This window comes from Aphis gossypii, chromosome 1 (genome assembly GCF_020184175.1).
Source record: "Aphis gossypii isolate Hap1 chromosome 1, ASM2018417v2, whole genome shotgun sequence".
Classification (NCBI taxonomy): Eukaryota; Metazoa; Arthropoda; class Insecta; order Hemiptera; family Aphididae; genus Aphis; species Aphis gossypii.
The window spans coordinates 6,495,449-6,510,797 of NC_065530.1; the positions used below are offsets into that span (position 1 = coordinate 6,495,449).

Genomic DNA, 15,349 nt, shown 5'->3' on the forward strand with positions numbered 1-15,349 from the left:
ATAATTGTGATCTGAACCAAACTACGATGTTTTACGTTTCCTTTTTTTTATTACTACTGCTACTACTACCACTACTACTATAGGTACCTATAATGATATTACAACTATATATGCGCTTATATTGTACGCACGGGACCCGTTTCCGTCGATAACATCGGCGTTGTCGTCGACCGAATTCCTAATTTCCGTCATGTAACAATTTGTTGTTTTTATATTTAAGGTGTAATTAGTGTATTATAAATTATATAATATAAACTCATCCGGCCAGCGGCTAGGCAGGTACTCACCCAACTCGCGAATAGACGGTAATTGCTGCCAACACGTAATCAAACTGCATGAACCGGAAACACCATGGCATTTGCACGTGACTCTGGACTTCTTGAGTACAGCCTACCAACAAAGTTAACATAACGAACATTAATAACAAATAAAAATAAACAGCAGGAAATAAATACTGATAACTAGGGTCATCTATAGATTCTGGATTAAGGATATTTGGTATTCAATTTTAGTATTTTGCAAAATTCGTTTTACATTTTCGGCGATTAATATTTAATAAGTGCAACATTTACATTATTATTTTTTCTTATTTTCACTTTTTGATGATAAAATACAATTTTTTAAGAGACTAAATAAATTACGAGTTGCTTACTTTCAGTATTTTATTAAGTCGTCTAAATTTTTGTAACATTCAAATATTCAATAAAATCTCTATTTTAAATATAATACAAAAATATCTTGATAGATCCAACAATGTTGGTCCATACAAAATAGTTTATTATTTAATTTAGAATCAAACAGGATATATTTATTAAGTGATTAAGTGGTAGTTATCAAGTATATTATACAATATGCATGTATCACTTAAATAACGTCAAACTAAATAATATTATGAAAACTATGTACTATATAGGTACATTACAACATTAAACATTATTCAACGTAAGTATTATTTTACCATATAATATTATGTACGTACAATAACAAATTATCATATAAACATGCTTATCAAATCGTCTTAGATAAAATAAATTTAAAAAAGTAATAGAAAAAATAACCCAGTGATAATTAAGCATCGATACATCATCCTTTTTTTTAAATCATCGAACTAAAATTATTAAAATGTACAAACAAGAAATATCATTCTAATTAAAAACACAAAATTGCGAATTTGTTTTTGTTCAATAGTCATACAAATTATAGTCTATAGTTTACACACGTTATATACAGCTATATAATATAATTGTGCAATTAAGCGAATATAATCATCTGAAAATCTATTCATAGAAACACTGCAAGACAGCTCCAACATCGCGTGTTTCATATAATATTAAATTATATTCTCGAATAAATTTATAAGTAATTACTTATGTTTGTATGTATAGTATAAAAACTAAAATTGTGTATTAAAAAAAATTAACTAGCATAGTTTGATTATAATATGACGTGCTCAGTGACACGAAAACCTAACCCGTTTTTAAGTTTTGATTACAAATATTATATTTTATTTTATGTTATTTTTACTCGAATCCACTTCGTGCATGACCTCAGCCGTGCGTATATACAAGCCAATGACCACAGATATCGTCCGTAAACACGTATGAAAAGTACCAATATTAAAAAGACAAATTGGTTAAAAATGATTAGACATAATATGCACCGCACGCGTAATAATACCTTGCCGTGCTATCCAGCTACCGCGGGATCTTTTTGAAAATTACCGCATGGCATGAATATAATGTGGTAGCAATTTTACGAGGCCCTACCCACTGTACGTAAGACTGTATACTTAGGAAATAATAAATCATTATAATATGCAATAATATAAGCGAGCGATATTCCTGACCACTTCGTTTAATGATAGTATACAGATGCGATGTATTACTAATTATATTACAAAATTATAACTTTTCTTACCCGTCTACCAGCCTCATTGTTGTGCAGGTTCATCAAATTTCGACCTTGTTCTGGAGAGCCCTTTTTCCACCGTTTCTCTTTTTCCTTAACGTCCAAAAACACTTTAGTGAACCTAAATACAACAAATAAAAAATATTATCAATAAACATATTAACCATAGTTGCATAGTATTGAACTTAATACACTAGCGTTAAAATCACCAAGTATATCGATTAGTATCCAGTTTCTCGTTTTAAACTATAAACTGATACCTATGCATAACTGTATTAAAATACTAATAAACCTAACCATATATATTTTAATTATGTGTGTATGCAATATATTCTTTAAGTTAAATACATCCATTTTTAACATTTGAATTTATTGAAATAAATAGCAATTCACATTTTTTTGTTTATGAAAATCAAAATATTATTTTTCTTTATCCTAAACCATGTAATGTCACGGAATTTTAGGCCAAAAGGCCCTTAAAAAGGCCGAAAGCTCACAACCACTAATGAGTTATAGGTTTAGTTATAGCTTTCATAGAATAGTTTAATAAATAATAAAAGTAAAATTACTAATCAAAATTGCAGTAAAAAAAATTAAGACTTGCCAACGCATATAACATTTCATGTTTCTAAATACCAGATATAGGTAACGTACAAATGATCTGTAATTTAATAACACTAAAACAAGACAGAGGAACTTAACAATTGTAAATGAATATTTCCTCCTAACATTGTGTATTTCTGGACTGTAATTTTTATTCTATATCTTAGGTATTGTATATAGAGAAAAAAGATCTATGTGTGTGTGGAAGAGAAAGAAGCAGAGAGTGTATGTACGTCATACACATAATATATTATAAATCGTTAATAAATATTGTTAATCGTTTTCACGCAGCATTCATAAGTACCTAGTACCTATTCTCGTCGAGCGTTATATAGATACGAAATTATGGATGACGATAGTCGATAATTAATCGGTATAAACCCAAAAATTTTGTAAATGACTATAATTATTAAGTACCTACAAGTTTCGAGTTCTGTCTGTGTAACACTTGGCTAAGCCACGGCTATAATATGACTTATTGACAACCATAATTTTGATTCAGGATTTATATTAGGTACGCTTATAATATTAAATACGTAGTTCTTTATTCCACGTGAACGCGCGTATTCCCATATACTCCCATCTTATTCATAATTATCGTGTTCATGTTATTAGGTTAAAAAAATTAAAAAGTTATGCAGCATTTTGTACTTACATATTATCTATTTCTATATACAGACTTATTCTACAAAATAAATGGATTGTACCTACTTATAGTATGTTTTTTTAAACGCTTATTATTATTATTATTATTATTATTACTCAAAATAGTTAAGGTAATTTGTTTGTGTCTATCCATACCACGCGGTTAATCGTTGTGGGGTAAAAGCTGATTAGTATATATAATATGATAGATATATAAAGATACTATTCCGGAAGCTAATTAAGCCAATACGTCAGCTTCTCACCTGCAGTATGTACAGTATAACTGCAGCAGGAGGTCGCTATAAGTCCGCTGCGTCGCAAGATCAACGATACAGGTATGGTATATACTATATAGGTACTATTATATTATATTAAAAATTACCACCGGAATAAAAATCACCTACACGCATGTATATAATATAATGCCAATGGGTGTAAATGCCGTAGCCGCGATGAGACCTGTCCGTTTAATTGGTTTTAGACAACCCGCCCGAAAATTATATTGTAATTACGAGGGTTACCGCCGACACTACCAGTTATCGTATAAGTACTATACATTAGCCGGTGTCCCCATTAAGAAGCAATAGATCGGTCGTGCGTATAATATTATAGGTACGCCGTGAAAACAATGGGCTCTCACAGTCACGGTACACACCGTAGGAATTTTAATATTACGTGTGCTCCGAGAGAACCTATATTTATTTTAACAGCTTCCAGACCGCTATAAATCCATGACTCAATAATAATAATAATAATAACAACATTATATTATATTATATTGATATATTGTAGGTATAAACTATAAGAGGCGGTAAGAATATATGCATATCGCAAAGCGGTAACAATAATAATCTATACGTATAATATTAATTATTAATATATTATATGTTGGTACAATCGTTTATCGGCCGTAGTTCTCATGCATATGATTATTAGGTATATATATATATGAACATTGAACAAATATAAAAACCGCTCGAATGTGGTGATTTAAACGGGGAAGGGGCATTGCGATAATATCTGTCCGGTTGCTATTACTGTGACGTTAGACCGTTAGAATTTGAGCAAAAGGGTATTATTGTATACTACAAAACAAAAATTTCATATTTCAAAGCAGAATATTTTTTTGAGAATTTCAATGTATAAAAAAATTTTGCTGGTGAAATAACATTTTAAATGTATAATATCATTTCTATCATTTAAAAGTATTAATAATTAATTCATGTATTTTACTTCTCCTTACGCAAATACAATATACTATAGTGAGTTGGTAACCTAACCTAACCTAAGTCATAAATAATTATATAATATACTACCATCAATACCTATTTTATACATTAATTTTGTATTATAGTACAATTGTATCTACATAATATGTTTTACAAAAGTCAGTTAGCTGAAAACACCACTATAGTGAGTAGTGAGTACCATTGATTGATAATTGATATTATTATATTAATGATTTTATACCCGTAATTGCATCTTTTTTCTACTACTTAATTCATGAAATCATTATTTATATTTTATTGTTTCATAATATACGTGCATAATATGTATTAAACTCGAATAAATAATACACAATTGGTGAGCGAGTATAAACTACGGATTTAATCATTAATAATTTATTTTCTATTTTCAAGAAAATTTTTATTGCACTTCCATCGAAAACTCAAACCAGTTTCTCGTGACTGGCGAAAAATATTTTTGTGCACCGCGTAAAGTAGTTTTTTTCGGCTATCTGTTCGGAAATGTTTACCGGGTTAGTGGTTATTTATATTTTTAGATACGGGAACAGTGAAAAAACACAACTATAAGTTGCTTCATACCTACGTTGAAAAATGTTTTTTACGACCTCCTGTCTACGTTATCGCTTTACACATTTTTGTAGACAACAATTTTTCGGTTAATTGAACGAATTCTTTTTTGTCTTTTTTTACGAACATAACAAAATAAATGTATAAGAAGTAAGTAGGAAGGTAGGTGTTATAACTTCTGAATATACACATACGTGGTTTACATAATAATAAAAGCAATAAATTATAAGGCATTGACATTTTACATCATTATTTACTTTTAATTTGTTAATGCTTACCTACACAATTTTAAATTTTTAGTAATATAATAAATTATACGAAAAACCGTTTCACAACATAAAAAATTTTAATTATTTATTTATTATTTTTAAGTAATATTTTGTATGTGTCATGTCTTAGCAATATAAAATAAAATTAGTGGTAAGGATATAATAATATATCTACAGGTTATTTAATAATATATTTATTAATTTAGTATCATAATATTCATATCTTCAATTATTGAGTTTTATACAATCATATGAGTGATACATACATTTCCACTTTATTGAAGGTATATGTTAAATCAAAACCAAATATTATTAACTATAAAATGATTTCAAGTTGCAAGTAAACGTAAAACATTAATATTAATATACGTTTACATAATAACGTTTTTATATGAATATCATAACCATTATGAGTTAGTTTAATATTCATAAATTATAAGTGATAATTATTATATTTTGAGCTTCTATTTGGAAAATATCAAAGGTAAAATAATTTTTCAATGATTATACAAATTCGATAAGGATCATATATTTTTTTAAATGTAAGAAATTCTACGTCACTAAACATTTCATACAACTATATAAGGAATAACAATGGCATAACTAACTCTATACATATTATATATACGAGAACGGGAGTTTACAACTGTCATCTCATGGTGGTCTAAGAGCTTAGAATTATAATGACTTTCATATAAGCTGCCAATCTGTCATTTAAAAATGTTCCCGATTGATCTGATTGATTGCATTGTTTTTATTTTCCCGTTTTAGTAAATATTTACTGTATACGATTCAGTCAAAGCCAATTGGTTTATGTAACATATATATATATATATAAACTATAAACACATTTTTCATTTATTATACAGAATGGATTTAACAAAAACGAGTTCAAGCAACTTTGCTGATCTTTAAGTCAAAATTTTTTCTTGGTTATCATGTAATTTTGTACACTATATTGTTATTAATGTTAAGGCACAAAAGTTAAATTAAATCTAAGTAAACAATGTGTCGATATTGTAAAGTCGTAATTAAATTTTTAAGGGTTTAATCAACATAATCTCAAACATATTTTAATAGTTTCTACTTTCTACTCTTTATGGTAGATGTCGATTACACCGTATATAACCAGTAACCACTAAGCTAGTTATACAAAATCGTATGTGATTCGTGGCCATTGAAACAATTTCTATGTGGATGCTTTGTAAGAAATACTTTAAATCAAAAATATGTTTAAACATTAATTGCATTAATTGTACCAGTTCAATAGTTTTAAAGTTTTAAAACTATATCGCGTCTGTTAATTAAAATAAGGGTATTAATTTTTACATCCGTAATGTTAAACTATTTTGAAAGATATCAAAAACACACTTACTTGTATCCGTATTCCATGTTATCTCCACAACCGCCCCAAACCCAATCTCTTCTCAAATCCTTTGGCCTCCCCGATCTAGAGCAACTGCACGTGTTTAAACGACCGTCTCTGCAGGCACGGGCCATAGCGTGCGCAACGCCGGCTGCTTTGATCGCTTGCACGAATGCTGCCTCGCGGCTGCCTGTAACCGACATGAACACAAAATATTAAACTTGATCCCCATACAGTTTCAGCACGTTAAATCAAAAACACACACTTCTAAATGTAAATTAAAATAATAAATTTATACTTTATTTAGGTAGTATACCTAATTATAAACTATAGACATAATAGGTTCAACTTCATCGCCTTCAATTAAAACTACAGTCTGCGGAAAATTAAATTGTTCTTTAATTAGTTAATAAAATAAAGACAAATATACTAATAAAAGTTATACAGTGTATTAGGATTTATGTCTTAAGATACCTTTTGGTATTTTTAATTGTGTTATTTAAATTATATTTATATACTTAAAAATAATAAGTGAAAAAGCATTTATAAAAATTAAAATTAAAAAAAAATTCAGGGCCGGCCTAATTGATATAATATATTAATAGGTATAGATGTGTCAAATTTATTTTAATTTTAACAATGTTAAAATTTTACAGCATATTAACTTCATATTAAGATACATAATACAACGTCGATTACATTATACACTTACATATCATAGGTAGGAACTAAAAACTATTATTAAGTACAAACTAAAATATTATAAATCATTGACATGTCAATTATGAATTTGGTTAATTAAAAAAAACTGTGTGCCCATATATTACATAATATATAATTATTAATCAGTAAAATTAATATATTTATTATTTTTATTTTATTTATTGATGATTAAAACAAAAAGTTGTTTAATATTCAAATCACATATTTAATCAATTTTGTGGTTCATACACTATATAGGAGGTTGGCCCACGCGACGTTTCAGAGGTTGTTTAATTATTTTTTATCGTAAATTTAAAACATCAAAATAATCAGAACTTAAAAGATATCAGCCCAATAGCCCAAATAATATTATACAGATATACTGAGTAGCTCTATACTAATTGTTTGTAATAGACCTTTTTATAGTTTTATATTCAGTATAATTTGAATACATAAAGACAGATAAATATAATATAGATATATTGATTTCGCGATAAAATATGTATACGACAAACCGGACAAACTACTTGATTTTGTTATTTTATGATAGTCTTGTTGATTTAATCAATGCTTATGATAATACGATTCAGCAGGAAGTTTTATCTTTAGTTTTTTATCTCCAAAGCTTTTAGAGCACTCTCTTTGCAACACACTAAGCCACAACTAATTTACAACCACGGAGGACCAAATTATTATGAGAAAAATATTGACCAAAATTAAGTCTTATAAATAAAATTTTAATACTTTAATTTGATCTGACATTACTGCAGGGACAGTCTTTACTGCGATCGTTAAAAATTAAGTATAATAGTATATAATGTGTTTTGTTTTAAGATTTAAAGATATTTTAAAAATTATTATACGAAAAACAAAATTATACTATGAATAACTCAGTTACAACAATCGCTAAATTTCACTCGATTTTGCTATAAATCAAGTTATTTGAAATTCGAATATATCCCTTTATGACGTTGTTGTGAATAAACTACACACACGCTTTTTCTAGATTATACGTGTCTGTGCATAAAATATGATAAATAAAAACAAGGACAGAACCCTTTTCGTCCACTGCTCTTGTTCGGCCAAAATGAATATGACTTAACTTGGGGGGACATTTGTCCCCTGTAAAATGGACATCCCCTCTGGGATGAAATATGTGGCATTTTTGCCCCTATCAAAAGAGAAATATATTAAAAACTGTCACTAGAATATAAAATAAAAATATTTGCGTTTGTGTTAATACTTTATAATATAATAAAATATTTTTGGCACACTCAAAACTTTTTAATAAACTACGAAATTTCGATTTTCTTTTCAGGAAACTGCAGAATATTGAGTTATCGTTTTAACGATTTATTTGTTTCGTAAAACCGCATTATTTTAAGATTTATGTGTTTACTATATCTAATAGAAATGTGAATTGAATTAAAAATGTTATCAATTGTGATACTTAAACGATTCAAGACAATAAGACATTAAAGCTTTATTTCCAGTATAATTCCAATAATACATATTATGTATTGTAACCTCTCCTCTTTTTTTCACCTCTAATTCAACTATACATATTAAACTGTATTTATTATTTATTTCTAATCTAATACTTAACTATTAAATCTAAAACTATTCAGTATAACTGTATAACTATATTAAATGACTGACTTTATACTTCTCGTCCTTGATTGTCTCGTTCGAGAATCGATCGGAACTAAATACTAAACTCTGTCTGGCTGTCGACTACCCGCGATTATCCATGGCTATAACACACACATAGTAAATCTGCCAGTCTGTCTCATATTCCCAGATGGAAGGATAAAGACGACAATGATAAATACGAGTATAAACGTATCAATGTGGTTAAGTTATGCCATTTATTTGCTCAATCCCATTTTGAGAAAGTTAACATTAATCCACCCCCTCTTTAACTGCAGCCTGCTTAAATGCAACATCACTGGCTAAATCACTTATCTTATTATATTTTACGATTCTTATTTGTCTTCAAACTGTTAGAAAGAAATAATATTCATCAATTTATTTTTATTTTATGAAATCCACGCTTAATAAACTAGATCCAAGCAAATACTTAACTACTCCTGCGTAATTAAAATAAATTGTAATTTTATCAAAAATAAGAAATGCGTCAATGATACCGAGTAGTTTTATAAGTTTGAGTCATTTTTAGTAATATAATGGGTATTACAAATTGATATGCATATCATTTATTTTGCTAACTTCCTCAACTCTCAAATCATAAACCTCCTGTCAGTTCAAATGCATCCAAAAACAAAGTCAGTTTACGTGTTCTCTGTTATATTATGTAATGTATAATTATAGCTACGTACTTGTTTGCAAATCGGGTCCGAGGAACGGCGCACCGACGTTCTCGGCAGTCATGGAACAGTTCCACCGTCGATGCAAGAATTGCGCTCGGCATTCGGCGAGTCCAGCTTGTACGCCGTACCGAATGGAGGCCAAATGTTCCTCGTAGAGCAGACACAGCTTGGCCTGACCGGCAGAAAGACCGGTCACGTTGTTACACTTTGGCGGCGGATCTGTAGGCAACGACGGAGGCATAGGCGACGACGACGGCGACAAGAGCAACGGGTCTCCCATCATGCTCATCGATCCGCCGCTGCCGCCTACCATCGTTCCCATTTCACTTACGGAGACATCGACGCCCCCGACCCCTACAGCGCCGCCAGACGATTCCGGCGGCGTCCACGGCACCTGTTGTGCGTACGACGATGACTCTTTGAAATGTCTGCAAAACACGTAACATAATACTACTATCAATTATCGTTAAAATATTAATAATGTTATATATTTAGGTACCATTTATTTGGCGTGCTTAAAACAGTTATGCCATTTAATATGCACTATAATATTAAGTATTACAATATTACATTGCAATACGTAGCGATGACGAGCTCGCTTTTTTGAAAAAAAATAAAAATAAGAATTTTTAATTATTCTCAGACTAGGTTATTCAAAAACAAAAAAACAAAAAACTTAATTTTATATGAAAAATTTAAAACATGCATAAAAAAAAGTCGAAACAAGAATTTTTTCTTTCATATATTTTATATTAACAAATTAACAATAAATTATTTATTTAATCAATTGACAAAATAAGCCTAAGAGGGTAATATGTAGGCAAATTATACTAATTTTCATATATTATATTTATACGATTATGTACAACATTCGCCCGAGGACGGAGAGCCACAGTGGTGGCGCAAGAAGCCTCGAAAGAGAACATCTAATTAGGTCCCTGGAAAATTCTGAAAAGTGCCACCTTACGTTAACGATATTTTAATCTTAAATTTTTATTTTATTTTAATAGTATATACATTATACAATATTATATTTACGACGAACGTTAGAAAAACATATTTTTTGCTATACGTCGAATAAAATTTCGAAATGAAATGTCGCGTCCCCGTAGCAGCGACGGCAGATTTCCACGTAGCGGTACCGAGAGAGCCAAGAGGCGTGGTCGTGTCAATCCGACCGGCAAAATAATAATATATATAGGTTGTGACTCGTCGAATTTTATCGTATAAAATATTATATAATATAAGCTGCAGCGGAGTAATAAAATATACATAATATAGAAAAGCGAAACGGTCCGGGGACACCCAATTAGTTAAACGTCTACGCGGGTCCTCGTACAACGCGAGCTCCGCCCCTTACAGCCCGCAGCACGCGACGATCGTCCTTATAAAAAACGTATATACAGCATATATACGCATAAGTCTGTAAATATAATACGGTATTAAGTCCACGTGGGGCAGACTTCGGGCCGCCTATCAGAACTTTTTTATAATAATATGTTCTCGGACGGGATAAAAAGCATACAACACACACTCATATACCTCATATTACGAGCAATATTATATATCATATATATATTATTTTCGTGTGTACACTCTCCGCTGCTGCTGCTGCTTTTCGTAAGTACGCCGAGGACCCGAGGGCAATTATATATATTATAAAATATCGTAAACGCACATATTATTATTATTATTATATACGCATGCAACGAAAGCCCGTTTCCGGGTGGGCGGTGCAGGGCGGCGGGGGCGAAGGGTTGAGACGGCGGGAAGTATAACGACTTAATACACCGTCGGCCGTGCGGTGTAGTAATAGCGCTGAAGTGGCGGGTGGCGGCGGCGGCGGCGGCGTCGGCGTCGGTTGCGGTGATGGTGGATGGCGGTGTACATATACTGAAGTGCGGGACCGTGCAACGGCAACGGTACACTGCAAGGCGAGGGGAGTTAATATTTCATTTGCATCCGTTCGACCGTGTATAACTAACTATATTTCACCGAGCGCGCGCGAGCGGTAATCATAAAACGCCGGCGGGCTCCCGAGACCGTGTGTACAATATATATATATGTGTGCGTGTGCGTATTATATTATGATCGTCAGCGTGTGTACCGAGCGGCGGCGGCGACGGGACGCGAGACGGGACGGGCTCCCGGGACCGCGCGGCCGTAAATATAATGCGTACGCGCGATATAATATAGCTAAGCGAAAGACAAGAAGCGTACACGGGGCGGCTCTTCGTGCGCACCGAAAACAAACAACGTGTTGTACGGCAGTAATATACAGTCGAAACCCCTTGAGCGCGGACCACTGTTGTAGTGCGCGCGCGGTCGGTTCGGCGTCGGCGGGTTAGAAAGCCGCCCGGAGATGATGCGCGAGTAATCGGACGACGTAATATTATTAATTACCGTTAAAACGTTTGAGCTTTCGACGACTGTGATTTTTTCGTATCGTTTCCCTACAATATGATACATTTAATATTATTATTACAACATGATGACAATCGACTGTTTGGTACATCATCGATGATTGTATATTTAATTTAAATTACAGGATTCGTGCAAAATTCTGCACGATAAACGTCTATAACGATTAATTAATGATGTTCTACCATATATTACTATAATGTGATTCACAGACTGTATAGGTGAAATGATTATTATATAAAACGACTTCGAAATATAATTAAGTGCCTAAATGATTTAAATGTTAGTAAAATAAAACAGTTTAATATTAAAAGAAAATTTTAATGAGGTATATTATATACTATAAATAAAATATTAATTTTAAATTTTAAAATAAGACAATTTCATTTATTTGAATCTAACTCTATATTTTATGAATAAACTTTACATGAAATCAATAAAAAAAAAACCATCACATATACTGATGACTGATCTCCAATCGAATGAATATGTATAACATTCAACGAATCTTCAAAATTTTCAATTTTAAAATTGACCATAACCATTTATTTAATGTATAACATAGCACATATAGTAGTTTTAACATTTTAAATTGTGTGACAGATCGCAATAGTCATAATATATTACATTTTAAATCTTGCGGTAAAACGGATATTGCATGAATACTCAAATTAAATATTTACATATACATTATATTTTTCTAGATAATAATAATAATTATTAGTTATACTCTTAAATTTTCAAGAATTGAAGTAAAACTCATGTGTAAGCCACTATGTATGTGTTGGAAAACGAAGCTACATACTCTTTTCGAACATCGAAAAATTATTGATATGACTCTTACTGAAAACAGTCAATAATTTTGACTCTAGAGACTATATATAGGACAAATAAATAAATAAACATTTATTTTTATACATATATTCCATATAGATATGAAATGATTATTATCATTTATCTATATTGTGATGATTATAATACGATGTTAAAAACACGATATGTTTAATATGTTGAATACAATAACGTATGCTCGTCGTCTTAGATTTTACGATCAACTAAACAGTATAATTTTTAAACAAATTATTTAACCACGGTTCGTGTTATATACAATACGAGATAAGCGCTAGTCAAACTTTTGTTGTTCACTGAAACATATATCATACATCATATAAAAAGTATATGATGTCAGATGTATACAAAATACCTACATAGACAGTGGAGTTGGTAAAATTCATATTCAGTTAGCCGACAAAGTATTTTCAATAAAAATTATTAGATGACAAAAAAAGATATGTTTTTTTATAAATTCGGAGTATGATTTACCGTTAATTTACCTGACAAGAGAGCCGGAGAATGTATCGAAATTTAAAAAAATATACATTAAAATCCCTTTTTAACTAGAAATGCTGTACAAAATAGCCGTTTAATGTTAAGTTGACATGCGGTATACAGTTAGAGTATAGGTATACACGCCGACGTTCGGACGTTTCCGGTCAGACCACCAAACAAAAAATAAAAAAGGCTTCCCTTTTATTGTATATTTTTTCTTCTTTTTTATAAACTTTCACTTGACAGATTGTGCAATAAATCGTTCAACAAACATTTTATTTAAACAAAAGCCGGTTTTGTTTGCGGTAAGTACGCTCAAAGGATCAAAATGAATAAAATACGGCGCACGCAGAGACGTTTCCGAGAAAAACATTATATTTATTATTATATATTTTTTTTATTATTAAAAATAAAATAGACCACCTCATACATATATATATATATATATATATATATATATATATGTACTATGTATAATATAAATGCCATAAATATTCTTACAAGACTGTTTATAATTCGCTATGAAAAACGTGATGCATATATATACAGTATACACTTACTTTTACGTAGGTAACAGATTATAATTTTTTATATACATTTTATAAAAAAAATGTGTACCTTAATATTACGCATTCTTACTTATTTTTAACCCTATTTATTTTTTTTGCCAGCAATGATCATATATTTTATACGATTAGCTGTATATATATGTACATTTATACATATATATGTACTTATACATATTAGGTATAACAAATTGAAATCGAATAAAAACTGCACTTCAAGTTAATATGAATATCCAGGTATAACTAATTCGTATATTAGATAGCAAATCGGACTACTGGATCATTTACATTGCAAGTAATTCAAAACCTACCCCGGAAAATCAACAAGTCAACCAGTAAATTGTATAACATTTGATACCACACAAAATCAGTAGACACATTTTATTTTATTGTATTTTATAAGAAAAAATAAAAATAACTTATATCGTTGAAAACTTGAAACCATCGGAAACAGAGTAAAATAAAATTACGTAGAGTTATTAAATTATTATTATTGTTTGTTTCAATAAAATGCTAAACTAATAATTTATTTTATAAATACAAATAAAATAATATTGATGTACATAGAAGTTCGTGTGTTACGAGTAACATAATGACCTTCAATCATAACAACTTTATTAGAATTCGTATTGTATATTATACTTCGATAACCAAAACATTAACCAAACGTGTATATTCAATATAAAAGAAGAACAAGTTACACAGTTATAAGTTACAACATAAATTTTCTAATAACACGATTGTCCACTTATAAAATATTACCAATACATTACAATTGATCGTTATTTATGTCTTGTATATACTTATTAAACTACCCTTAAGGCCTTTTAATAACCATCAATACGATATATTATTGCATTTCAGACTTCAGTATTTCACTGTCTAGTATCTTATATAATTCTGTTTGGTTTAAATTAAATATAACAATTACTCTTCACTACATCATATTATAGGTATACAGTTCACATCCCAAGAGTCCATGCCTAACAGTTTTGATTCGTGATTTACAACTTTTCTTTATACAAATTCAATAGAACGAAACACCGGACATGTAAATATATAATAACATATTGACAGACTGTACATCGAAATATTAATTAATGTTTATGATGGGTATATTATAAGCTATAATTTATAACCTAACAACTTTTTAACAAGTTTGACTTGAAAATTAATAACATAAAAACTATTTATCAACGTGGCTGTCGTCAAATTAATTAATCCCCTGTAGATTGTCATCTTATTTCGTCAAAGTACTTGATAAAAGATAGCTTCGAATTAAATAGCCACTGTGACAGATAGTACTTAGTAACATCACGCATATAACCATTACTACAGCATTACTCTTCACAATAAACAGCTCTACCTTGTCTTTGAATTATAAAATCTCGAGGAT

General features: G+C 30.2%; 1 protein-coding gene across 1 annotated transcript in view; it reads right to left on the minus strand.

The window, feature by feature from the left end:
* Positions 1 to 15,349, minus strand: part of LOC114128708 (protein Wnt-5b-like) — a 60,121-nt gene that overhangs the window by 15,439 nt on the left and 29,333 nt on the right. The window contains exons 2-5 of the mRNA XM_027993282.2: positions 9,647 to 10,065; positions 6,615 to 6,795; positions 1,918 to 2,029; positions 288 to 390 (exon numbers count right to left, since the gene is read on the minus strand). Of these exons, the coding sequence (XP_027849083.2) occupies positions 288 to 390; positions 1,918 to 2,029; positions 6,615 to 6,795; positions 9,647 to 10,065 (815 nt within the window). The remainder of the gene's footprint in view (positions 1 to 287; positions 391 to 1,917; positions 2,030 to 6,614; positions 6,796 to 9,646; positions 10,066 to 15,349) is intronic.